Below are 26,633 nucleotides of genomic sequence, written 5' to 3' on the forward strand. Positions count from 1 at the left end.
AAAGTGTAAAGGGAAAGGGCAGACTCGGAGGGGGGAGGGGGACCGTGGTCATGACTCCCCCAAATTTTATCAAACATTCAAAATTTTATTAGTTTAGTAGTTTTTGTATCCTTGAATTGCTAAAATTGTTCAGTTTCATCTGTTATTAAGAATAAAAATGAAATTTTTGGCTCCAAAATGCTTAAAAAAGGGTAAAGTTATTTTAAAAAAATTTACGTAGGAGAATGTCCCTGTCTCCCTGATTGGTATTCCATACTCCCAGACCCAGGTCATGATACATTTGATGCTGAATTCACCCCTGGGAAAGAGTAGGGAGGCGTTCATGTACAACATGTTATCTACCATAGAATTCTGTGTCCACTCACGAATTTAAATTCTCTATCATCAGTCACCTCCACCAATATGCCTTTGTTATATTTACTCAGCATTGCATTGATCCATTGACCTGTTTTGTTTCTTATTATTCACCTGTTTTTCTGTTTTTTAATCTTAATAATTTATTTATTACCTCACCCAATGTAAAAAGCCTTAATGCTGTTTTTGGGATGTTTAAAAAACATAGATAAATATATTTTCATTGCAAGTGAAACTTTAGAGGTAGTATTGCAGTGGCTATAGCCACTGGTACTATTCTAAACTGTCTACTGAACTAAACATTTAAATGCACTACACTGAAACTTGGCTTTAATATGCTATTTCAATTTAATGTGATGAAGTAAATATAGAATCTATATACCTAATTTACTATATTGCTCCTTTTGATGGTCCGATGGGTGGAACCAGTTGTTGAAAGCAATAATACATCGTTGATGTTATAAAAAGTTCAGTTTTCTATTTCTTTATGGAAAGACTCCTTGGTGTCCATACCATATTAAGTATGTAGTTATAAGCACTTTTTGAGTGTTTGAGAAACTATTTGGGATGAAGAAAGGTTCACTTACCTTTGAGTTTGCCCATGGGAAGAAAAGTCCAAGAGAAAAGATTCCTAGCAGGGGACCGGCTGTAATTGCGGCCATGCTCTTTGACGCCTGCAATCGGTGAGAGAAAAAATAAATTTGCTGGAGAGAAGTGCACTGAGTTCAATGGAAGCATCCCCATTCCTGATCAAAGTGAGCCAGGTTCTCCAGAAACAGCAAATCATTCACCATTCCGATGGAGGAAACTTTGTTGTTTCTCAATTCATATTTAAATTGTCTCAGTATTTACATCTAGCGATAAATTTAATTTTTTTAAACCCAGTTGTTTCTTGATCAGAGATATTGATCACAGCCAAGAGCCACTGAAGTAAAAAAACTGGAATGCTAATACCCCCTGCATTATTGAAGCCAAATAATTGTGCATCTGGCAAAATGGAGGATTACCTCTTGAATTGAGTCCCCCTCTGAATATAGTCCCCCCCTCCCCCCCCGCTAAATTTGAGGCTTCAGTTTCGGGAAAAGTTAAAAAAAATTCGTTTGAATATAGTCCCCCCTTTACTCTTGCCACAGGCTTTTTGGAAAAAAGGGGGGACTATATTCAGACGTATATACATACGGTAAGTAGGTAAATGGGAAATCATGCAACTTTGAAAATTTTTTTCCCAGCTAATATTATTTTAGATAAGATATCAAATTGGGAGAAAAATTACTTGAATCCATTATGAAAGCTTTTGAGTCTCAGAATCTGCACCCTTTTTATTCTGTGCAATTTCCTATCTAAAATCGATACCTCCAATGCACTCAACAATCACCCACCGTATCAAATCTGCTCATCTAGAAGCCCAATGATATGCATACGCTCAGCTGGCAATAGCCGCAGCACAAACGCTCACCTCCACAGCTTGGTGGATTTGTATTGTTGGGCTCCAAGATAAGTAGATTTGATTCGGTGAGCAATTGTTGAGCACTTGTGCAGTGGAGGTATCAAAATATGTGAAAGTTGACTATGTCTGGAAAGAGAAAGGGAGCCCTGATGGACTTCAGACAAACTTTATATGCTGCCATGTGTGGTGCATGGTGACTAGTGTTCCATTGTTTTGAGTCCAGTGGCAGCTGCTAATGAAATATTTTTTAGGATAAATGATGTCTCATTTCTGGATCAAAAATGCCAAAAAGAATTGGCCAAGTAAGTATTTTATTGACTCAGCTACCCATGAATGTGTAAGTTGGTTCTAGTAAAGTGCGATCTAGGTGCTTTCCCATTATGTATAGTTGAATGAGGTTGTTTTATACAAAATGTTTGGTTGATTTGGACCAAATATGACTCACCTGAATAAGTGTGCCCAGCTTCTCAACTAGGAAGACCAGTGTGACACAAACACAGCCGATTATCACTACGGCAACCTTGAGAACAATACTGGCTCTTGCCTCTGTGTGCTTCCAGCCAGACATCGGGCGAATGAAATCCTCGTAGAGCACACCTGTCATTGAGTTGAGGCCAGTGGACATAGTGCTGAGGTGGTTACATGAAAATTTTTATAACCATGGTTAGTTGCATTCTTTGATTTTATTGCGTATTTCATAAGGTGTGATAGGCCTTGTAAGTAGAAATGTGATAAAAGAAAATCTAACTCAGTTTTGGGTATTGCAATGAAAGGAATACAGTATCTTAAGCTGATTGTTGGAGATAAATGTATGACTGAACACAAACAGTATGATCAAAGATAATTTCATTATTTCATAATTTCAAGATAATAAGTCATTACAGTGCGAATCTTACGGTAAAATTTTTGATAATTCTGTCAATAGAATGGTTTAATGGTAATTGTGGTCTACCATTGACATGCAAAGCCAAAGTTTTGTGGTAAAATTTCTAGGCAAGTGGAATTTTTATCTCTTATATATTTATGTGAAATGAACAGGTAGTCAAGAGCATGTTATGGGTAAAATATGTGTACAAAACTGAACACATTCTTGGGTTTCATGATAGATTGACCAGTCTGCTGAAGACATGCAAATGAATCTCATTTGAAATATGTGTGCTGGTGTGTTTAAAAATATTAATTCTTCGGGGAATAATAATAAGGAATATTGATACCTTGGGGCTTTTTAAAATCAGATAGGAACACTTAATCCTCAGCAAAATGTACTATGTATATTGTGGATGAGTTTGCTCTTTCTCTGAAAAGCCGAAATGAATTGTAAATTATATATAATGTAAAGCATTTCAAGTTTGTACTATTATAGCATTAACAATCTTATCATGTGCATTTTTGTTATTGTAATATCTATAATTTAATTCTTATTTTGAAACTGCTCCCAATAATCACTGTGTTGGCTTTTGGGGATGAAACCATATCAAGTTGTCACTATTCACAAACTTGGCTGATGTTTCGAAATCATTGTAGGACTCCATCTTTTGGGCACACTAAATTATCAGCTGGAGAGAGGTGACTTGTGCCTGTTGTAAGGGTGTGGCAGCAGAGGAAGCAGGTGATTGCTAGAAGGTTCTAGTATCTCTTCAGTTGATTGCTTTAGGGGCCCAGAAGATGCAGTGCTGCATCGCATCGAGTAACAGATACAGAAAAAACTCAAGGGTGGGGGCGCAAAAGATATTTTGAGCTAACTTTACTTTTTATCGTAATGAAAAATAATCAAGTTAAATGAAAAATTTAAAATAGTTTTATTTAAACTGATTGTATAAGATTTGTCAGTTATTTCCACAAAATAAGAATTACATTATAGGTATTATAATAACAACAATACACATGATAAGATTGTTAATGCTATAATAGTACAAACTTGAAATGCTTTACATTATATATAATTTACAATTCATTCTGCTGCATTGCATCAAGTATATATAAGTATGAGATACTAAAAAAACTCAAGGGGGGGGGGGGCAAAAGATATTTTGAGCTACCTCTAATTAATTTTCTTATCTAATTTTTATCGTAATGAAAAATAATCAAGTAACTTGCAAAATTTAAGATAGTTTCATTTAAACTGATAGTATAAGCATACAAAACACAATACCATCTTATTATATAAAAAAATTACAATTGTTGTTCTGCAATGTTCGGCAATGTGGGCACCCTTGCAAGGGGGGGCTCGCCTGTGTCCCCCATATATGCATCAACCACAAAACCATTGATCGCATCACCAGGTTTGTGAAGAGTGAATAACTCTACATTCTTTCACCTTGAAGACCAAGGTAGTGGAGTGATTAAGTTTATCCTAGAAAGCCTGCCTTTTAGAATCGCTCTCAAGAACTTTGCAATGAAGGTAAAGAAAATTGGACTTACCTGAGTGCAGCACTGAATACACCTGATATGAAAACACCAGGAAGACCTGGGATAGTGGACGACATGTCCATGACTAGGTACGGCAGCAGCTGATCTGGTTTCTTGATTGCCTTTTCTCCGGTGGTGTGTGTGTTGCAGACAGCAAAGCAATTTAGGTGATGGGAAAGAAAAAAAGGAGATGAAGAGGAAGGTGTAGAACGAGGTTGTACCAAACACGTAGTCGCATTTTCTATGTCCTTTCAATAATTCGGGTACAGCTGTAAGCAATAGAATCAGTGGTGTAGCCAGGGGGTCTGGACCCCCCCAAAATATAAAAACTCAATAGTTTTTCTCCATAAAAGAAAAAAAAATATTGAAAAATCATGAATTTACAAAATATTTATTTAACAAACGAAGTTTTTTCGATTATGAAAAGTTTTAAAATTAGTTTAAAAACCCAAAAATTAGTACCCCGTTTTTCAAAAATTTCCCCCCCTGGTTTTGGACCCCTCCTGAACAAAATTCCTGGCTACACCCCTGAATAGAATTTTATGTATACGGCCTTGGTGGACTCTATGTATGTATTAATAATGTCAGTTACCTCTGAAGTCGACAACAGCAAAGAGATGTTGGTGATGGAGATAGAAGAAAGCAATGAAGCCGAAAGTTATAGACCCATGTTTGCTCAATGCTCATTAGGGATGGACTCCAAACGATAGGCCTTCAGTGCTTAATTTATAAATATTTAGGTACAGTAATGGAACTCACACATTTAATCCACACATAATTTTCAAGTGTAAGCATACCCCTCCCCCCAAACTTCCAACTTTTTAAGCTAATTATTACAGTCAAAATGAGGAATCACGTTTTTCCTAAAATTAAAAAACGATGAATTTTTTTATAACACCCAATTTTCCTTGAAAGGAGCCGGAACACTGTTCGTGTGAGTTCCAGCCCTGGGAGGACCCCCATAACACCCCAATGAACTCCTATCTGCCTCATTCACACCACATTTTTTTCAGCTAAAAGTTGTGAAACTAGCCCATTCTGAACTAGGAAAACTGAATATGTATATGGCTTACCATTGGCTGAAACTATTGAAGCCAGTGTTACTGAACGATGGAAGAGTTGATTATTGATATTTGTGGTCAACATGCAATCATTAGAACTTGTTAGCATTTATTGATGGAGATCTTACAATTAACCCTTTCCTGCTGGCCCCCACAATTGAAAATCGTTTTCCATGCTACGAGTAGCATTAGAATATTTTAAACCTCTCTGTGTGGGGCCCATTTATGGGGTGGAGTTACCCTGGTATTTTTGTTCCTCAGATTTGGGACCCAACTCAACTGCCCGTCCGTTACCCCAGCCACTGGACTAGACACTCTAACCCTATCATAGCACGAATCCATGGTCATCTTATTGCATTACCAGTGTTTTTTCAATCAAACATTGTATGTATTTGATTTTCAATAATTTACTATTCTGAAAGAATTACTAACACTTTTTTAAGCATTGTGGAATTTTAAACGGATTTCTAGCATTAATAACAAAAAAGTCAGTAAATACAAGGTAATAAGGCTATAAGTCTAGAAGTCCGTTATTTTTAACGCTAAAACTTCAATTAAAAATTGCTTGGGTGCAGAACAAAATGAAGGATTCATTTCAAAGTATAAAAAAATTGTAGTATGCAATAAAATATATCACTGAAAAAGCTATTGAAAATATAACCACTTTGCAATGGATTCCTGCAGTGAGGATGGTCATAAATGAGTGGGAGGGTCGTGCGTAATTGCCGAGGAGTGGCTCTAGGAACTCGCTAAGCTGGGTCTCAGGCCGGGCCTGAATGCATCTGACAATTGCTAATGCAGCAGTCACTTCCCTTCTCTCGCGTCAGTTGGAGCTGACATCCGGTCGTTTGCATTGAAAAATCCATGACACCTATACCCAACGGCAGGTGCTCTGCATTTGAAAATACCTGTTGGCTCCACCTGACGTCCGATATCTCAAGTAAAAATGTTTCCCTTGAAACAGAACTGATTCTGGGCTGAAACTCGACTGAATGGGGGGAAACTGCCTTGAAACAACCTTGTTACTGCACTTCACTGCCTTGGCCTCAACAAGAAAAAGGTCACTCAACTGAAACTCTGATGCTATTCTCCCTTGCAAGTCCATTGCTTTTGAACTGATTCTCCCTTGCTGCATGAGTGCTCCACTGACACTGGACTGGACAGTTGGCTCAGGCCAGGCCGAATTTATGACACCACTGCATCTCTCTTGCCGCATGTCTTTACTGCCTTGCCACAGAGCTGCGGCAGCATTGGGTATCCCCTCTCCCTCATGGATTTGAACTGCTTCTCCCTTGCTGCACATGAGCTCTACTGGCACTGAGCTGGACAGTAGGCTCAAAGGCCAGGTCAACTTAATAACTCCACTGAATCTCTCTTGCCGAATGTCTTAACTGCCCTGCCACAGAGCTGCAGCAGCATTTGGGTATCCCCTCTCCCTCATGAATTTGAACTGCTTCTCCCTTGCTGCGCGTGTGCTACCCATCGTAAGATTTGCCAACATACGGAACTCTTCTACCGGACATATACGCGACCCCTGTTTCCAGCGGCAATGTATTTTTTTAATTTAGCTTTTGGCAACACGTATACCTTTTCCCGCGCGTCAAGCTGTCGGTTGCCGTTATTTCTCTCGAGTTGCTAGGAGCAAGGTGAGCGTGGGTTTTAGTATGAAAAGATCGATGGCATGAATATTTTCCTGGTACTTCGACGTTTGTTAACGGCAAGAATTAATCGAAATTAAGGTGAAGGGGAGAACGAGGTCGGTGGTGGTGACTGCAGTCATATTTAGAGGTAAGCGTTTTAACTTCTCAGATGGCATGTTTATTCCTTCCATGTTTAGCCATGAGAACGTTGACATTGAATTCGTGTTTTAATCCAGGCACGTTTAAGGATTTCAAGCTCCTTTTTTGGGGGTCATACAGCCAATAACGAATTCTTCTTTCAACGCGTTGGCGACTGCCGTCCACTTTTCCTGCCTCATGGATACCCCGGACGAGGAGGATAATACACTGACCGGTCATCAATGCCGCGGATGCCGCGCCGTCCGTTAGTCATCCTACGGAGGACCGGACTCAGTGAGCTCGAGCGGGCTTTGGAAGAAATAAGGAATGCGGGTATGTTTCGCTATAGTGCAATGTATATTTACTGCTTATACTTATTTGTTACTGCTGAATGCTTTGGAATCTTACGTGGTTTTCGTTTGGAGTTCACACATAGCCTAAGTAACGAGTCATCGCTTCGTTTTTCATTTAACTATGATGCAAAGCGCATGCTTCCTCAGTGATAATTTAAGTTTTGCTTTCTATAATTTGAATGGTTCACATTAATGCACCATATAACTAATAAGCCAAGTAAAGGAGAGTTTTTCATGTGCAATTTTGCTAATTTGATTTTGAGTTAACTCGTTTGTGACTCTCATCAGTCATGTTTCCTCTCTTTTTCAGGAGCATCTAACTTCCATGACTTCTTTCATTTGGAATATTTTTGTATGTGCTTTTAACAGTTATTAATTTATTGATGTATTTTCATGTTCTAATAAATTGTGTCTTGAAAAATGTTGTGGTCATTGCAGTTATAATAACTATTGTTGATCGCAATCACCTATCCACCCTTTATCTCTTATCATGCATGCAAAATTGTGGGAGAAATCTGTTATGTGATCATCCACTGTTGGCTGGGTTGCGCAAGTTGTTAATTGGCTGTGTTTCATATGATTTGACAAGGGAATTTTAATGGATTGGGTCGGGGAAATGTATTCAGCCAAACAAGGGAGTTTCAGCCTGGCATACAAGGGAGTTTCAGCCTAGCTATCCAATGGAGTTTCAGTCTAGCTGGCCAAGAGAGTGTCAGTCTAGCTGGTAGCCAAGGGAGTTTCAGTCAAGTTAGTGGCCAAGGGAGTTTCAGTGTAGCTAGCCAAGGGAGTTTCAGTTTAGTCAGCCAAGGGAGTTTCATTGGAGTAGCTGGAGTTCTTAATTGCACTGCTACTGCACTGCCATCCCTCTCCCAAACTCCACTGGTTTGTTTCAATTTCAATGCAGTTTCAGCATAGAAGCAAGGCAGTGAGTTTCAAGGTAGTTTCAGCTCAGTTTCAGTCAAGTTGCAAGGGAGAAATTTTTACTTGAGCGAAAGGGTTAAATACTATTGGTATTCTGAGATCTGACATTCCACACTACATTGGTTGATGATCACCAGAATATGGATACAGATTCCTCTGGAATAATAAGGCTAAAAAGGTCACTCACCCCTCTGAGCAGTGGGTCACATCCATGGAAATTGGCATAGACAACAAGTCCTGTGTAGCAACTGAGGCTGACGATTGCCATGATGCCCACTGCCAAGATCATGGTGGCCCTGAGGGAGGAAAAAAATTATCAAACTCACACTAACTAAATGGTAAATGGCAAAGAAGAGCCACCACCAGGAGGTAGAACATTATGTTTTAAAGATTAGATGTATGCATTCTAATTTGAGTAGCTTGTATGGGAAAATATATTAAAACCAAAGTACCTATTGATACTTTGCATTTTTATTTTAAGCCAAAGAGTGTTATCAATACCTCCAAATATCATGAAACAATTCATGGTGAAATAAAAACACAGTACTATTCCACAACCTTATATTTTAGTTCTGTGTTTTTATTTCACCATGAATATCTCATCGTTCCACCAAGTAACGCCTAAATCTGTTGATTTTATCATGAAACAATTAGAAATGCCAATCAGTGGTGGAGCTTACCTCCACAAGTGGAAGCTAATGAATTTAATCACTCATTTTTTAACCATGTTTTTCAATTTTTTTATGATCAGAAAATGTGAAGTAGGTGATTCAGAAGAGATGGGGTACCAAAAAAAACCTATAGTAATATATAAATTCTAGTTAACTTTAATCAGTTTCGTTTTTATTAATTACTGTAAAAAAAACAATGGTTTGATAAGATAACAACAGCAATGTATCGGCAATGCCTCTATCACTATTAACCGTCTGCATTAAGTTTAAAAGAATTTCAATTAGCTAATGACATCTGTTGGAATAAGGGTTTTGATAAATTTAAAATAATGTAATAGGTAATTTATTATTTTTGAACCAATTTAAAGGGTAAAAATCTGGAGGTTTTGAAGCTAATCACTTGGATAATAATCAGTGGATCAAACAATGGAATGAAATGGAGTCTTTTTATTTGATTAACTTAATCAGAAATAAAAAATGTGGGCAAGTAAACCGGGATGGAAGTGGAGACATCTAGTTAGAAGTTGGTACTCACGCGCGGGCCTTTTTCAAAGATGACATGGCCAGGCAGCGCTGAATCATGGCCTGGTTGACAGCACAAGACGCGAGCCAGCTCACATAATTGCCCAAGGTGACGTTCCAGAAGGTGTGGCGCACTCGAGGGTCCAAATCAAAGCTGGAGGAGTACATAACAAGGAAGCAGATGATGAAGTCAAAGGAAGTGTCCTACTCACACCGTTTCTGCACCGTTCATTTTGGGGACGAATTTGACAATAGTGTTGATGGTTCAATACCACATAGTTTCAGTAACCATGTTCATTTTATGACATTCTATTGCCAGTTGTCAATGACCGTACAGTTAGTTGACTATTAATATTTGCGGTCAACATACAATCAATAGAACTTGTTAGCATTTATCGATCAACATTTGACAAATACATACTATGTACTGGTATTCTCAAATTAAACATTCCACAATTCAATTGTTTAATGATCACCAGAATATGGATACAGATTCTTCTAGAATAATGTGGTTGAAAAAAATTCATTTTCTCGTGGGTGAAACCTCATGAGATATCATTTGGGTTTAAAAAATTATTTTTTAAAAACTAGTTTAGGCAATTAATTGACACCTTGCCGATTATTTAGATTAGTAGTTATTTTCCCAGGTGTATTTCCCCATGGCGGATACATATGGGGTCATGCAGGGACGCCAGCATTGCTGAACATTGCAAAACCAAAATTGTAACTTTTTTGTATCATAAGATGGCATTGTCTTGTATGTGTGTATAATCAGTTTAGATACAATTGTGGCGGAGCTCTTAGTTTCGAGTGCCACCACGAAGGTCAGCCACCTGGCTGAGGTCATTACCCTGGGGCCCTGAGGTCCCTGCCGATGCCAACACGGTATGGAGAGCCTAGCGCCAGGGAGGCGCCGCAATGAGACGCTCACAGAAAGGCAACGGAGAAGGACTTTACTTTCGTGTAAGTTGTTGAAAGTGCTGAATTATACAAATTCCTTCACAACTTTCTTTGCATGTGACTTGATTATTATTTTATTATGATAAAAGTGAAGGTAGCTTAAGATATCTTTTGCCGCCCTTGAGTTTTTTCTGTTTGTTAACCAGCTTATTTACATGAAACTTTTGTTCGTCAAACATTTTGGTAGCGGACAGTCTCGTATGCTATAGATTCCTTTGTTCAATGAATTTTGTAGAAAAAGAGTGCATGTTTTTTGTTGAAAAATAGATTCTGGTGTAAATTTTTAATATTAAATTCCTTTATGGGAACAAATGATAATAACTGACCTTTGATTCTAATTGTAGGCAGTTATTTCATGAACCGTCAAATGTGCTTATGATTGGGTGTTGACCTGTAAGTATGGGCCAAACCTCTTAAATCATCAAAGACCTTCATAATAGTCGTATGGTCATCTGGTGCTACAATAGGGAATTTTAAAGCACATCAGGTTTTTTTTATTTCAATATAACAGGCAGTATAATTATCAAAATATCTTGTGAAATTTGAAAAAAAAACTTGAAAACCATCAATTAGTATTGGAAAAATTAAAGGTATGTGCTACAAAATTTAATTGTTTACTTCGCTTTTTTGTATGAAGCCTATAGTGTAGCCTACTAATTGTGGTCTCCTGAATTAGGATGCCTTTTGTTGCTCTGATATGTTGGGGTAGATGCTCGAATTGTCAATGATAAATTATGATATGTTACATAGATTTCATCAGATAATTATATAATGAATATACGAGTGGGTTGTTGATTTCACTTCATCTTAACGTTGCTCCTAGAGTCCAAGGGTAAGAATGATTGATTCCATTCAGTTCTGGGTTCCAATCCCAGTGGTGGCAAATATTTTTTAGAGAATGCCCAATCCCTGCTTTGAGAGCTTTGTGGAGGCCCCTTCAAGTGCAGCACTCCATCTGTTGGATGGGACGATGGGCTGTTAAGCCATTTGGCTCCTTTCGTTTTGAGCCGATGCCAGGTTTCTCACCATTATTTTGTCCCTACCCTTCCCTAACTGTGCAAATGATCTCAGCTGTCGGTCACAGTGGCAGATGTAGGGGGAAGGGGATATATGGTGTACCCAGGATCAAAACTAGCGGGGGGGGGGGGGCCTTAAAATTTTTGCATGGAAAAGGTGAAATAAACCAACATTTTAAGAAAATTATTACTGCACTTGATTTATAAAATTGTTTGCTTGAAAAAAATATTTTAGTTAGATGTCTTAATATAATATAATTTTTCATGGCTCAAAAGAAAATTTGTTGAAAACTTTCATTTCAATCCAGCTCTGATTTTCCCTAAAGACTTCCGCAATTTTTGCTTCTATTGGGGGCATCTGCCTCCTCCTGCCCCCTGCTAGGTACGCCCATGAGAGGGATCACAATGGCCATGTCCCCCTCCTAAATTTTATCAAAAAGTTTGCTTATCATAACTGTAAATCTTTTCCAATGAATTATTTTCATATTTTCTGTTGAAAGAAACATTAATACATATTTTAAAATTATTTTAAATGTCAAGTTGGCTAGTTATTTCCTCTCTATAGGTATATATATTTCTGAAATGCCTAAAGTCGTTCAATTTCAGCTGTTGTTAAGAATAAAAATGAAATTTTAGTCCAAAAAAATATGTAAAAAATGGGTATTTCATAAACTTTTTGCACGGGAGAATACCCTTCTCTCCCGTATTCCATTTCCCACAGACCCAGGTCATGAAAACCCCCCAAATTTGATCCGCCTCTGGTCGGTCATCTCCTCTTAATACCTTTTCACCTATAATATGCAGCGACCCTATGGGATCCAGAAGACTTAATCCGTGAACGGAAAAAAAATCAAAGGAAGGCTGCGCGGTTCGTCAAAAACTGCTACGGGCGAACAGACAGCGTTACCCAGAATGCTGGGAGCCGCTGGAGACTCGGAGGTTGCGCGCTAAGCTTATAATGCCTGAAAAATTGAGAAAAGATATCTTTAAGAGCGACACGGAGAACATCATCTTAGAGCCCCACTATATTTCCAGGTCCGACAGAAGCGATAAATTATGAGAGATATTTTTCCGAACGAATAGTTATGGAAATTCGTATGGTATGGTATTTGGAGGAGGCGACCGACAGCTGAGGTCATTTGCGCCATGAGGGAAGGGTATGGAAGGAAGGGTGGAGAGAAACCCGGCGTCGGCATTAGCCTGCTCTTAACGAAAGGCGCCAAGGGGACATCGGCTTACGTCCCATCCGACGGAAGAAGTGCCCTCCACACGACATTCAAGCAGGGACCGGGCAGTCTCTGAAAAATCTCTGCCACTGCCGGGATTTGAACCCGAGCCCGTCGGGTGGGTAGCCAACACTATAGCCACCACACCAACCCGATCCCCCCTGGAAATTCGTTTTTCCCTCGAACCATACAGGAGTTAAATAAATGATGGTCGTAATATTGTCTGAACATTTGCTTTTTATATATAGACGAGTGGTGTCATGGTGCCCGAACGCGCCGGAATGCCTTTCCGGTACTGGTTATCAAAAGACATAGTAGTCAAATAGCATTTTTATCAAATTTGTTGCCTCAAAATTTCTAATTTATACATTCGTAACCAAAACAAAAAATTTAGTGAGAAAATGTAAATAATGACTTGTAATACAAACACACACAGAGTAATATTTCACTTCTAAAGAAAGTTAAGGAAAGTGCGTTCCGTCACGGCTAACTTTGCCATTATGTCACTGATGCAGATGGCTGGTGTCCTAACACCCCCTGCCACACGCCTTATCAGGCGGCTGGCGGGGTAGTTTGTAGATGTAGAATACCATACCTTGTTGGTCGCGCTACAGCGTGTGTGTGGTGTTTTTGATTTAATTCGATATGAGGATGAGCACACTCACTTGAAGAACTCGATGCGTCCGGTTACCTGGTTACGGCGCCATACTTCCGCCACTCCTCCGGCTTGTATGGTTCCCACCACGAGGATGGTTATCACGCCGCCGAACATCACCGCCGTCTGCAGTGTGTCCGTCCATACGACCGCTTTCAGCCCGCCCTGTAACACCATCGTAAGATATATGTATCACTCCTGTAAAAGGGGTCTCGCAAAAACTACGATACTTCGGTAAAACTCGCTTATGATGAATTTAAGGGGACCTTCTTTCTATTTTGTTATAAAAGAGATTTCTTTATATCTATAATAAAGGATTTTGCCTCTTAAATCACATGATTGCCTGCTGATATTCCGTAAATAGTCTGTATAGGTACTGCCACCGCAAAGCGAAATGCATACGTAGATGCTATGATCTCCATAATCAGGCAAACGCTGAGTGCGGAAAATATTCTTCCCAACAAATATGGAAAATTATTTCGCCTTTCAGTAACTCCCTATACAATGGAACTAATTGTAAGCAAAAAACTCGTGTGACTTCATTCCAAAACTTGGATGATGTCCCTCTGCGTGATCGTTAATTGTAGTATGATGAACCCATAGAAACGGTGTTTTTGGGATCATGTATCATATAGCTTAAATTTAAGTATACCGGGACTAGCTAGAACTATAAGGTCTCCCTCAATCCACAAATTTTGCGAAAATTCCACAGAGAAAAAAATCATTCGCTTAAACCGGGATTCGAACTCAGATCCCCAGATTTCCGATCGAGTGCTTTCGCCAGTTAAGCTATCGAAATTTGTCGACGGGAGGGGAAATCTGTCGACCGGAAATCGCTGTATTCGGGTTCGAATCCCGGTCAAGGTGAATGATTTTTTTCTACGTGGAATTTTCGCACAAAATAGTTTTATTCTTAATACCAAAGCACCCAACCAGTCGGGTGGAAAAAAATTTCGTACGTAAAACGATTTTTTAATTTTGTAGATATGGTATGATGATATTGTTACTATCATGGCATCCATATTTTCTAAATTAATGCTTTGAGAGAATCTATTACTCCCTTTACCTGCAGTTTGTGAAGTGTGTTAGACCCTTTACCACCTTCTTGAGCACGTAAATGAATTCTTTATAATGTATGAAGTGATACTACTTTGCACTTTTCTTTATAGCATCACTTCATACCTTATAATGGATATTCACAAATTATCTGCTTCTTCCATTCAATTTATAGAATTTTTATTTACGCTTGTTATAATTTTCATAAAATATTGCTTTCATTCCCCTTTTACATGTTAAAATGTTACAACTCCAACGACCACGGTTGGCCCCCCCCCCACATCTCCCCCAGTTTTGATCCAGGGTACGCCCTTACAGTCTAGCCGGCGAGAGTTGTCCTATGGCACTTTAAAAGGAGGGGCGGAGAACGCTGCACGGTTTGCAGCCAATCGCTGTCCCCCAAATGCACCTCACACCCTTACCTTGTCATACTTAGTAGATACAGGGGCTGGAACCAAGGCCGTAGCCAGAAAATATTTGGGGGGGGGGGGGTTTATGGAATAGTAGACAAGCATAAAATTATTTTTATAAGATAAATAAATAGCGTATACGGTTAAATATACATATTTATTATAAACCCTTAAAGGAAAATATAAAAATATTATTATAAAATTGAATTTAGCCTTCTAGCTTTTTTTGCAGCGACCAAATGAATTAACTCCTCGGTGTCGATGTCAATTCTGCGGTCCCTCAGGAGGCTCATAAGTCACTCACCTCTCTACTAATTCACAGCACTATTATTTCACACACTGCACCACAACTACACACACTGCACCTACAAATTTGCTTAGATAATTGACTTAAGTCGCATTGGACTGCTAGATGTCCCCGCGCCGCTATATAATGTCGTCGTGTGAGCACCAAGCGAGCATAAAGTATCCATTTAATTTTTTTCATTTCGGGGGGGATCAATCCCCCTTGATCCCCCTGGCTACGACCTTGGCTGGAATTAGGAGTTTGGTCTTTTGGGCTAAGAGGAGTTCTCCCAGTTTTACCCACCCCTTCTCCTGATCCCTCCTCGCTCCCTCCCCCACCACTAAAGTTAAATACACCAGTAAATTTTTTTTGTAAGATGCGTTAGTTCAAATACACACCTTATGTTTGCTGTTAAGAAGTTAATATCATTTAAAAATATAAATTAATAACTTTTGTTAATTAATTTAATTAGAAGAATTATATAAATTATTTAATTTTGGCCACCCCCTGAAATCTGCCGCCCGGGGCACGTGTCCCAGCTGCCCCCCCATAGTTCCGGGCCTGCAACTACGTCGCACAGTGGCCATAATGATATACAAAATAAATAGCCTGTCAAAATGATTCCAAATCTCCCATATTTTAAAGTCAGAATAATGAAATCCTCGTTTTTCTGTTAAAAGTTTTGATTTTCATGGTTCTTAGGGTAAGGATTGAGTCTGAGCCGTTCGAAATCCAAGTAGAGGAAAGAAGAGGATAGCGGGTCAGAGAAAAAACGGGTTGGGAGTACTTGGCAACCGCTCAGTGATCATAGGAGACGACCACCGCTTCCAAAGGCACGCGGTTCAATTGTCCGATCTATTTAGAAACCCTTGCCTCCCGCTCATTGCGTAACTCCGAATTTATAATGTCATTGCGTGATTCATTCCCTTGTTAGTCAATTGGTGGGACAACGGAGGAGAGTGCAATGGGGCCTTAGGGGGAGAGATTAATGAGGGCAAGAGGGCCCATTCGATGCTATTTTCGTCATCCATTTCGAAGGCTGAATGCAAGTCCACGTTGGATGTGAGGAAATCTAATACTGAAATGGTAGCCGTCGTATTTATATTATTTCCGTAAGTGGTTGTGAATTTCGACTATTAGCATCTAATGAGCGTTATTTGTAGCTGATCTTTGGATGTTAAATGCAATCAAATAATTTTATATTGAAAAAATATGGAATCTGTTGTGCTATATAGTACAATGAACCATCTTGAAACGAAAATCCTGAAATATCCTCTGAAAATTTCGACTATTCGTATCTAAAGGGCATTGTCTGTAACTGACCTTTGCATATTACATGAAATTAAATAATTATATGTTGAGAAATTATGAAATAAGTTGTGTTATATAGTACAATGAACCTACTTGAGACGAAAATCCTTAAATATTCTCTTGTGTTTTCCCGGCGTAAAGCGTTTAAGAAGGTTCCTACCAAGTGATTATTGACGATGCTGCCTGAATATGGGAACCAAACAGTGGCGGATGCATATTGGGGGCTGCCCGCACGGCCGAACATTGCAGAACCACAATTGTAACTTTTCTATATCATAAGATAGCATTGTCTTGGATCAGTGGCGTAGCCAGGGGGGGGGGGGGGGGGGGGGGGCCGGGGGGTCCGAACCCCCCGAAATATAAAAGCACCATTATTTTCCTTAATAAAAGAAAACAAATTATTGAAAAATCATGAATTTTCTAAAGTATTCTTTTAACAAATGAAGTTTTTTCGATAGTGAAAAGTGTTAAAATTAGTTACGCCAATGTCTTGCATATGCGTAAAATCAATTTAAATGAAACTATTTAAAATTTTGCATGTGACTCGATCATTTTTCATCAGGTACGATAAAAGTAAGGGTGGCTCAAAAGATCTTTGTCACCCTTGAGTTTTTTCTGTATCCGTTACTGGAACCGACTCGGTTTTTGAAACGTCGGCAGCAATGGCAATAGTAATCCTATGGACCCGAAAGCCTTCATGGATAATATCCTTAATTTTACGGTTGCCACTTACGCCGCAGGTAAGGTTGTTGACGTAAAAAATATTCACCGGTGGCTATGATTATATTCTTCTTTAGATTTTTTATCTATTTAGGTATACACACATGGAAATTAGAAATCACGACGGTCATCAATCTTATTATAGATGTCATTTCCATTGCCAAAGTGTGTATCAAATAGATCTTAATCACCTTCCTCCTGTTGTAGTTGGTGATCATCAAATACCGTTCAGTGACTCTGTTCGCACTCTTGGACTAACCCTCACAAAATATTTGTATTGGAACCAACATGTCAATGACATCTGTAATAAAGTCAATATCACAATGTATCAACTAAAACTTCATAAGCACTTATGTACTTCCTACATCCACTCGAAAAATGTTAATTTCTACCCTGGTATTCCCTTCCTTTGATTAATGTAATCTTATTTATAATGACATGCCTAAAGAGCTGGATAAAAAGTTACAAAGGCTACTTAATTCATGTGTAAGATATGTATTTAATTTAAGAAAGGATGTTCGTGTATCACAGTACAGAATCAGCCTTGGTTGGCTAAATCTTTGTAACCGAAGAAAATATATACTCGGTGCTCTTCTTTTTAAGATTTTCAGGGATTTCATCATACCAGGAATCCCTAATTATCTCCGGGATATCTTTATGAACAGATCAGTAACCACTCTCATGTCATCTCGCAAAAAGGACTATTTGCGTTATCTTACTCCACGTACAACTACCTACCAGAAATCATTTCTAGTAACGGCATCTAAATTTTGGAATTCTCTCCCTGAGGATCTAAAACAGAAGGGCTCCAACCATGCATTTAAATATAAATTATACATGGATTTACTCAATGGAGAGCGAAAATAAACTCCCACATAAAATACAGCCAACATATTCCGTGTGTTGTCAAATTTCAATCCTTGTTTACGAGCCATTTCTTTATTATTTGTGTATCAAACAACCTTATTATGTTATTACTTGATATTTTCATGAACTTTGTGCTTTTGATGAGCCAATTATTGTAAATTGTGTTTTCCTCCAAGGGTATACCCAGAGCATGAATAAATATCAAAGTACCAGTTCACTAATATTCCAATCAAAAAGAATATCTCATTTTTATCTTCTGAGAGTCACCGTATTCTGCAGAACCCACGAGAATTTATCGGGAAGACCCATTGAAGCCGCACCATTGATCTCTGCCAGCAACCTCAAGGGTGATTCAGGGTAGTGGCCCTGATCATGGCCTCCTTTAACCCTTAATCGGTGACGTGCGGTCTGAGAGACCGCTGCGTTTCTAAAAATTATGAATGTTTTCAATATTGCTATTTCAAAATATCTATAATCATCGTGAGCGTCATAATTTAATATAACAAGGACTCTCAAGCACTCTTAAACTTTAACGCTATTATTATTTATTTCTGAAAAGTTGAAACTGAATAAGAGTAGCGGTCTGTGAGACCTCACGTCACTAAATTGGAAATCCAATAAACGCAATGCTGGTGGAAATAATTCAAAAAGTTGTTTAAAACAATTCCCAGTGATTTTGCAAGAATAGTAACTATATTATAAATTTGTAAGGAAACATTTATAGTTGCATAATGTGGATAATTAAGTAGTAAATTAAAAAAAAGTACCATGGTAAAAATAATAACTCTAATGTTTTTGATATCAGTTTTTTTATCCTGTTTCAAATAACAATTTTTACTGAAAAAGTTGGTTCGTATTTGGAATGCATAATATTAAATATATGTATTATAGTTGAGAAGTCAAAGAAACATTAAAATAGACAATAAAAATCTCTGCAACGCTTTACGAATTTTTGTTTTATTGCGGTATATCCCAGACCGCACGTCACTGGTAGTGTAACAAGAATTGCACGTCACTGCTTAGGGGTTAAATGAAGGGTGGAGATGGAGCAACTCACCAGCGTGGTGTAGAATATGCAGACGATGCACACAATGGGCGTTATCAGATGCAAGTTGAATCCGGTCACTGTAGCAGACAGACATGCGGGGAGAAAACGGAGAAAGGTATCAGTCAGCTGCGAAGGGAACTGCATTTTCCATCGCCTTCAGGGACCGGCGGTGTCTTGAAGTAAGGCTCTTCACCCTCGTGAGTAGATACGTTGCAGTTTTTTAGAATTTCCATTGAGTGGACTTGGTCGCCGAGTAAGAGCGCGTGTTACGAAGTGCTTGCGTCAGGCTGGTCTCATAATTTAATGAATGATATCGTAACACTAATACGCAAGTATTCTCACCTAGCTCCAGTGGCGCAGCGAGGGGGGGTTTGGGGAATAAAATCCCCCCCAGAGCTCAGAGAAATTCTTAAGTTTAATCCATTTTACTTAATTGGATAGATATTACTAATAGAATAGTATGAGGACTAGTATAAATATCCCTCAGGAAGCCGTAAAACTCTCCATTTTGAACCATTTGTCTTAAAACTCCATAATTTATTAATCTTGCACCTACACCTTATCCTAATGGGTATTCCATATCCCCCCAGTATTAGTTGAACCTAAACCCCTCCCCCCCTAGCTAATTCCTAGCTGCGCCCCTGCCTAGCTCTATGTTCAAGATTTTGAATGAGTTCCAGGAACTCCGCTAGAAAACGAATTTTTGAGGTGGTTTTGAATGATTTCTTCTTGCTCGTATATTGTAATCTTAAAGAATATATATTTTCTAAAGCTATTAGAATAGGACGAAAATGAATATGTAACTATTTGTACATTAAATAGTTTTTTTTCTCGTGGCTGAGATTTAAGCCAGCGAGTGCGTCCACCGGGCTTCGGATAGACCTCTTAAAGGGATAAAAGCGAATATTATTGCCGAATTAGTAGTAGAGATAAAAAGCGACGCACAGTGGGATGAAATCGAAAAAGAGCTGGCCAAATTTCAAAATATCGACTTTTTCATTTTGAACCGGGAATGCTATATTATCATTTTAGAAGGTCCAGGGCATGTGAAACTTCTGAATTTAATTTTCTGCCAAAATTTTTGTTTAATTTTTATAGCTCGCCAAAAATCAATAAAAATCTATGAAATCGTGAGTACGCGATTTATACGTAAAAGTGCAACGTTTGTTCTCCACGCAATGAAATACAGTTAATAGTTCGGAATTTTTGAGGATATTTATTGATAGAACCACTCTTTTAGTGAATTAAGAGCAAACTTTTGTTTTAGTCAATTGTTATTTATTAACTTTATGAATGGTTAAAAATATCACTGTTTTTCGTTAATTTTTTACCTAATGCTGGGATAAAAGTAGTTACCGCATCTTGCCGCTCCTAAGATATTTACACCAAGAGTTAGAATGAAGTCTATATTATTAGACGGAAAAGAATAACCTTGCTCCAACTTGCTCCCCTCCGATTTTTTCGTGGTAAAGCAAAATGATGTCGGGCGATTGTCGCGCCCCATGACCCGCAATACACGGAGTAGGCACTCGGGAACTTACGATGACATGCGTAGTAGTACATTTGAGAGACTGGATTTCCCCTTAATTGTGAGTGCATTGTACTCAAATACTTGTTATTTGCTGTTATTTATGGTTTGTGCCCTCTTCTGACGGTTATACCCCTGGGTCTTTCCGCGGGGGCCGCGTGCGGATGGTAAAAAACCAAACGATTCGCGCGCTCTCCAAGACCTTTGTCCTCGGCGGCTACCCCTATGCATCCGGATTTGTTCTTTTACTATGAACACGTGCAAGTATTTCCATTCTGAAAATTGGGTTTTCCCAAAATACGCCGTCTATGCGATTGGTACGCTCATTTCTAACCGAGTACTCAGTATCAGTCTCCCTTCAGTATTCATTGCTGAAGTGTGTGCCGAAGGACGTTCACCGTTTAGTTCCCCAGTTATGGATACAGCATTAGTGACTCGCCACGATTTACATAGTGTGATATTGGCAAATAGAAGGGGGACCATCAAGCAGAAGAAATCGTAAGTACTGGAGTTTTTCACGAAACACTTTTTTGGGAGGAGATGAGAAATTAAAAACTTTGCTTGCGGCCTTCATTCAAAAAGTGTTTTTTCATGAATACTTTCGAAAGTGGGATGCGTGCACCGGAGTGAATAGTAGATTTCTGAAGTTGAATCATATTTGGTTAAAACAGCCAATAACACTTCCTGACGCTGTTTCTCATGTTCGAGACACTCCAATTTTAACTCCAACGCTCAGGTGAATGCTAATGTTTACGGATAAATGATAATATGTACTAAACGCATATACAAATGCGCAAGTATTTCATTCCTTGTTACCTTAGTCCGTGAATTGTAATTATTTCGTAATTTATCATTGTTTTAGGCTTAATAACTGAAAGAACTCCTCATGTAAGACCGTCACTGCATTTCGACAGTGTAAGTGAGAGGTCTAAACGTGGAAAAAAATAAAACTGAGAAGTTCTACTTCACTGGAGGAATCAAGTGTAGCATTTTCCATGGAATTCGTGTAAAACACACCAGGAAAATTTCTAGAATTTCCACAAAATATGACCTTTTCCATAGGCTTCTGATTACGATCTATTTCATCAGATCCTTCCATTTCTTGTTCTGCGGGGGTTCCCCTTAAAGTAAAAAAAAATACCAGAGGAGGTGAAAAATCTTTTGGTGAATAGCAAAAATATGAGGAGTCTTTATCCTCTGACTCAGAATAGAATTTAATGCGGCACACCTTTGTTTTGAGAAATTTGCAATAAAAATATTTGTTAATGGTATTAATTTTTATCATTACTCTTCAATGACCAAAATTTCAGGTTTAAAAGACTCATGAGCGATTTTCAACCATCATATACCTTATGAGAAGCTACCAGATAGCTTAAACATAGTTGAAAAAGGAAGAAATTCTGAATTTCCCTTGATATTCCCATATCAAAATATCGACTTGCCCCTGGTAACTATGGTTCCCGCGTAACTTTTCCCTATTTTTAAATTTTATTGCCCTCCTAAACAACGCTCTGAACTAAATCATCCTAAATAAGTTTCATTGTGTCCATACAATACCCAGTTTACAAAAAGTTTCATTCATTAGCAATACTTAAGCCTACAGCGATTTTTGGCCGCCTTTTTTCGATTTCAGCCCACTGTGCGACGGTGTTCGAAGGTGATATGGGTCCGTCCCTGGGTAAGATAGGTCATCTAAATGACACATTAAGCCTGTGAAGATGCTGTGACTTGGCAAGAAGGAGGGCGCCAACAATTATGCCTCCCATCACCCGGGTGAGGGGGCAGCAGCCCTTATGCATGATCACTCACAATTACTTAAACGGCTGTAGTACTGCGATGTGGAGGGCAAGGGGAAACCACCACTTACTATTCCGAGGAGTCGCAGGCACTCCAATTTTAAATAATCAGACATGATGGAATTCTCTCAGGTAGGATGTAAAAGAGAAGAAATACGTCACTATGAAAAGGCTAGCGGAAGGGAGAGCTGCTTCAAACCCATCTTAGGACTGTTGAATCATGATGACGATGGTGATGAGAGATGATTGGCGTTTTCCCTAATGCAACTTCAATTTAGCAAGACTTTTGATCGCTCTAGGAAACCCTGAATCACTTCGGGTTGTGGCCTTTGTTCACTTCAACCCACTTGTTGAGGATAGTCACCTTGACTGAATGCCAGCGCGGGAACGTAGATGACAATCGGAATGTAGAGTATCTGTGGACAAACAAAGAAAGAGAGGCAATGAGCGCATTGGATACTCCATGGCGTAAATAAGACCATAGAGTAAGTTGATACTAAAGGCTGGGACACAACCAACGCAAACGTGAGACGGTATACGGGATCCGGGAGAACGTGAGATGGGGAACGCCACCGTGCGGTCACAATTGACGTTCCCGTGGCCGGAAAGAAAATTGACTTACGCGCGCGCAGTGGTTTTGTTTGTGGTCTTCAGTCTTTTCGTTTGTGTGTTGGAAGAGTTTTGAGGAATGTTCGAAATCGACGAGGATAGTATGCACGTAAATTAAATTAAGTAATGGCTTACCTTAACTGACTTCTCTTCAGCTCACGTTGCACGACAACAACAACTGCTATATTCAGCAATGGGCGCCAACAATGATGTATCGCTGTGATTGGCTTCTCGTGTACGGGACACGGGAAGAGATGAAAGTTGCCCATCTCTCGCGTTTACGTACTCTCCGTAAACGGTGGTTGTGTCCCTTCCATAAGCTTTCCTTTCCGCCATATTTTTACCGATTCCCGTTAACGGCTCGCGTCTCACGTTAGCGTTCATTGTGTCCCGGCCTTTACTCTATGGTACTACCTATCATAATTTGTGGATTGTTTTGATGGTGATTACTGATTATTGCGACTTTCTTTCAAATACGGTGCAATTTGCACAACAGTCAATTAATATGTGACTCTGAAGCATGCGTGAATAGCGTTTTCAATTTGAATTAATCACGGTGCACAACTTACCATTTTCGTTATGAAGATGGCTGATCCCAATAAACGAACGCTGGTGTTGAACCGGTGCTTCAGGTACTGCAAAAATAAAAAAGCCAAATAGAATCATGTAAACCTTTATCTGCGCACTACCCGAAAAACCACCACGAGATCTTTTAAGGAATTATGCCATAGGAGTTAAATAATTCTTAGGTCTTCAACCTTTAGTGGATCTCCCCTTTTGAAATTGGAACTAAATCATCAACATATCATCATCAAATTCAACCTATCTACAGAGAAGTTGATGAAGCAATCGACTCCTTATCGAAAGGTACACCGCGCCTCAGCTACTCCTTTAATTGGCATCCTCCTCTATTGTTTTCACTCTTTTGAGCGATTCCTTCCCCCAAACGGAAGTTTCTCCCCCCCCCAAACGAAAAACAAATAAAAATTTAATGACGTCACCAACTCATGAAAAGTAGGAGTCAACTTAAGCGTTTTTTCATTTTAAAATTAGGAGAGAATGAGGAGTATTCTTGTCGTCTTAACATATATTTCACTTCCATCCATTTAACGAATCACAATTTCGGATTTGACTTAAAGGCCCCATTCCGATCGTATTGCCAACGACTCTGAATCAAGGGCTTGCATTGGAAAGCGTTCGGATGAATGTGAAGCACGCCCTCTTCAATTTCCTTCTTGTCCACAGCGGCCACTCACCTCGTAAGATGAGGTGATCTTGAGATCGTAGAAAACGGGTATGTAAGCGATGGCCATGGTCGCGCAAACGAACACTTCCGAGAAGACGATGACCCAATACTGCGTCCCGAACGTGTAGATCTCGGCCGGAAGTCCCAGAAGGGCGATTCCCGAGATGTAACTGCAAGGTGTGCAAAGGTTGAGAGTTAGTTATTTTTGTTCATTTCGGTAACTGCTGCGTCGAAATCAGACTCTCCTGATAACGCTCCCAGTAGGAGGATCGAAAAGTCGGGTTTAAAATGACTCCGACTCAGTAGTTCCCGAGAGGAAGAAATATGATCGATATAAAAGGCTGTCACAACCTCAAAGAAAAACATGAAGAATTAGTGAATTTTCAAAACTTAACCCTCTCTAACCCAGAGCTGATTCTGGGAGAAACCGAATTAGAAGATTTTTCAATTTGAAAACTTGAACATTTTACACTCAATGATAATTATCGTGGCAGTTTAATATTTCGTCATTAAAATGTGCACTACAAAATAGTAGGTAATTTAGATATCTCCTAAATAGAGCTAAAAGTTTAAGCATTTTTGATGTTGCTTAGAAACAACATTGGGTTATTAAGGGTTAACTTAGATGCATTGCTGTTTTGTGTAGAGCCAACCGTACACTTTCACAAAATTTAATACTTCTCCTTTTTGACCTATACAGAGTGGAGAGAAATTTTGCCAATAAATTTTAACCCTGAATAGCTGATGCCAAAAAAGGCGAGAATGTTATGTTATCAGATGTAAAGTCTGAATTCCAGTCTATTCCATGCTATCGCCTTTAACTGCTCCCCTCCACTCGAGGATGGGCAGATTTTATTCTTTAATAATAATAATACATATTATTATTTGGGGATTCATATTGTTTAACTTAGTCCCCCTTTATTTCAAAATAAATAATGCTTATTAAATTAACGATTTTAATAAAATCCGATAATCAAGAAAAAAACAAAATACAAAATAATACAGCAATGTTTTTCCCCGCAAGATATGCCACATCCCGGCCTGGCAAATAATCAGGATTCTGTGTGAAGAATAAGTGCAATAGATGTGGTGAGAATGAAACCACATTCTCCACACAGACTCCTGATTAACATTATTTAGAAATCCTGAAGTGAGAAGACATAAGAGAGAAGAGTACTCTGAAGAGGAAGGAAGAAGAGACTTCGTGAAATGAAGAAAGAAGAAGAAGAAACTGCAGAAGAAAAGTACAGAAGAGTCCGCAGGCCGGGATGTGGCATATCTTGCGGGGAAAAAAATTACTGAATTATTTTGTATTTTGTTTTTTTTCTTGATTATCCGATTTTTTTGATTATCCGAATAGGAGTACAAGCTGATGCCAGTAGGAAAAAATGACTGATGATGTTTCAGCAGTAAACGCACCATGTGTAAACTAAAGAAACTTTAAACCAAGCGCTCCTATTGGGCGCGAGTTTGCCCTGTTGCCGGATGCTCTGGACAACTCATGACTTCTACTGCTTTGTTTGCCGGAGATCGCGATTCATCCAATGCATCCGGCAACAGGGCAGATAGAAATTTTTGGTCCATTATTAGAGGGACTGACTGCGGTGTGGATCGCGGGGTGGACTTGCCTGGCGATGAGCGACATGGAGATGGGTAGGATGCCCATGGACCGCCCTCCCATCAGGTACTGCGACGTCGTGTCCTGCCTCGTCTTCGCGAAGAACCCGAAGTAGACGCCCACGAGGGCAGAGACGACCAGCATCGCCGCGAACACCAAGTAGTCGAGCACCGCGAAGTGCTTGAGAGCGACATCCTCGTCCTCGCCGCCCGTCGACCACGCCGTGGTGCTGTCGGTGGTGCTCGTGGTGTCCATCGCGGCCGGCCCTGAGGAAGACAACACAATTAGATTTTTCAAATGTGATTGCTGGTCAGTTATCTTCCCTCTCCTTAACCCATTCGGGTAAATAGGTAGCGATTCGCCGGCGTGATACAATTTTCCTTAAGGTAAAGACACAGCAAACAGCCGGTAGAGTGACTGTCGTTAAATTTTAAATTTTTTATGACTGATGAATAAATATTATCCTGAAAATAAATATAATGTACTCAAATGATTACAATTATCCTATTACAACAGAAACTATGAATTATACAATAAAATATTATGTTGCATACAATATTAGGTCGGTAAATGAAAACTTCAAGAAAAATTAAAATGGTATTTAGGCCCGAAATTTCCATGGAAAATTAAGAGGCGAATGGGTTAAGTGGGACTGATATTATTCTAGTTATACCCTTGAATTCAGTGGCGCCTCCTCCATGGGGCCTGAGGGGGCCCGAGCCCCCTCAAAAAATTCGCTTTGGGTTCGAAGAAAAAGTGTGTCAG

General features: G+C 39.2%; 1 protein-coding gene across 1 annotated transcript in view; it reads right to left on the minus strand.

Annotated features, from left to right (window-relative positions):
• LOC124167294 (sodium-coupled monocarboxylate transporter 1-like) overlaps positions 1–26,633 on the minus strand; it is a 35,570-nt gene that overhangs the window by 4,488 nt on the left and 4,449 nt on the right. The window contains exons 2-12 of the mRNA XM_046545231.1: positions 25,879–26,134; positions 24,261–24,420; positions 23,574–23,639; positions 22,760–22,811; positions 19,081–19,148; positions 13,384–13,538; positions 9,530–9,670; positions 8,511–8,619; positions 4,223–4,332; positions 2,247–2,430; positions 942–1,028 (exon numbers count right to left, since the gene is read on the minus strand). Of these exons, the coding sequence (XP_046401187.1) occupies positions 942–1,028; positions 2,247–2,430; positions 4,223–4,332; positions 8,511–8,619; positions 9,530–9,670; positions 13,384–13,538; positions 19,081–19,148; positions 22,760–22,811; positions 23,574–23,639; positions 24,261–24,420; positions 25,879–26,123 (1,377 nt within the window). The 5' untranslated portion in view covers positions 26,124–26,134. The remainder of the gene's footprint in view (positions 1–941; positions 1,029–2,246; positions 2,431–4,222; positions 4,333–8,510; positions 8,620–9,529; positions 9,671–13,383; positions 13,539–19,080; positions 19,149–22,759; positions 22,812–23,573; positions 23,640–24,260; positions 24,421–25,878; positions 26,135–26,633) is intronic.

Source organism: Ischnura elegans, chromosome 10 (genome assembly GCF_921293095.1).
Source record: "Ischnura elegans chromosome 10, ioIscEleg1.1, whole genome shotgun sequence".
In the NCBI taxonomy this organism is placed as follows: Eukaryota; Metazoa; Arthropoda; class Insecta; order Odonata; family Coenagrionidae; genus Ischnura; species Ischnura elegans.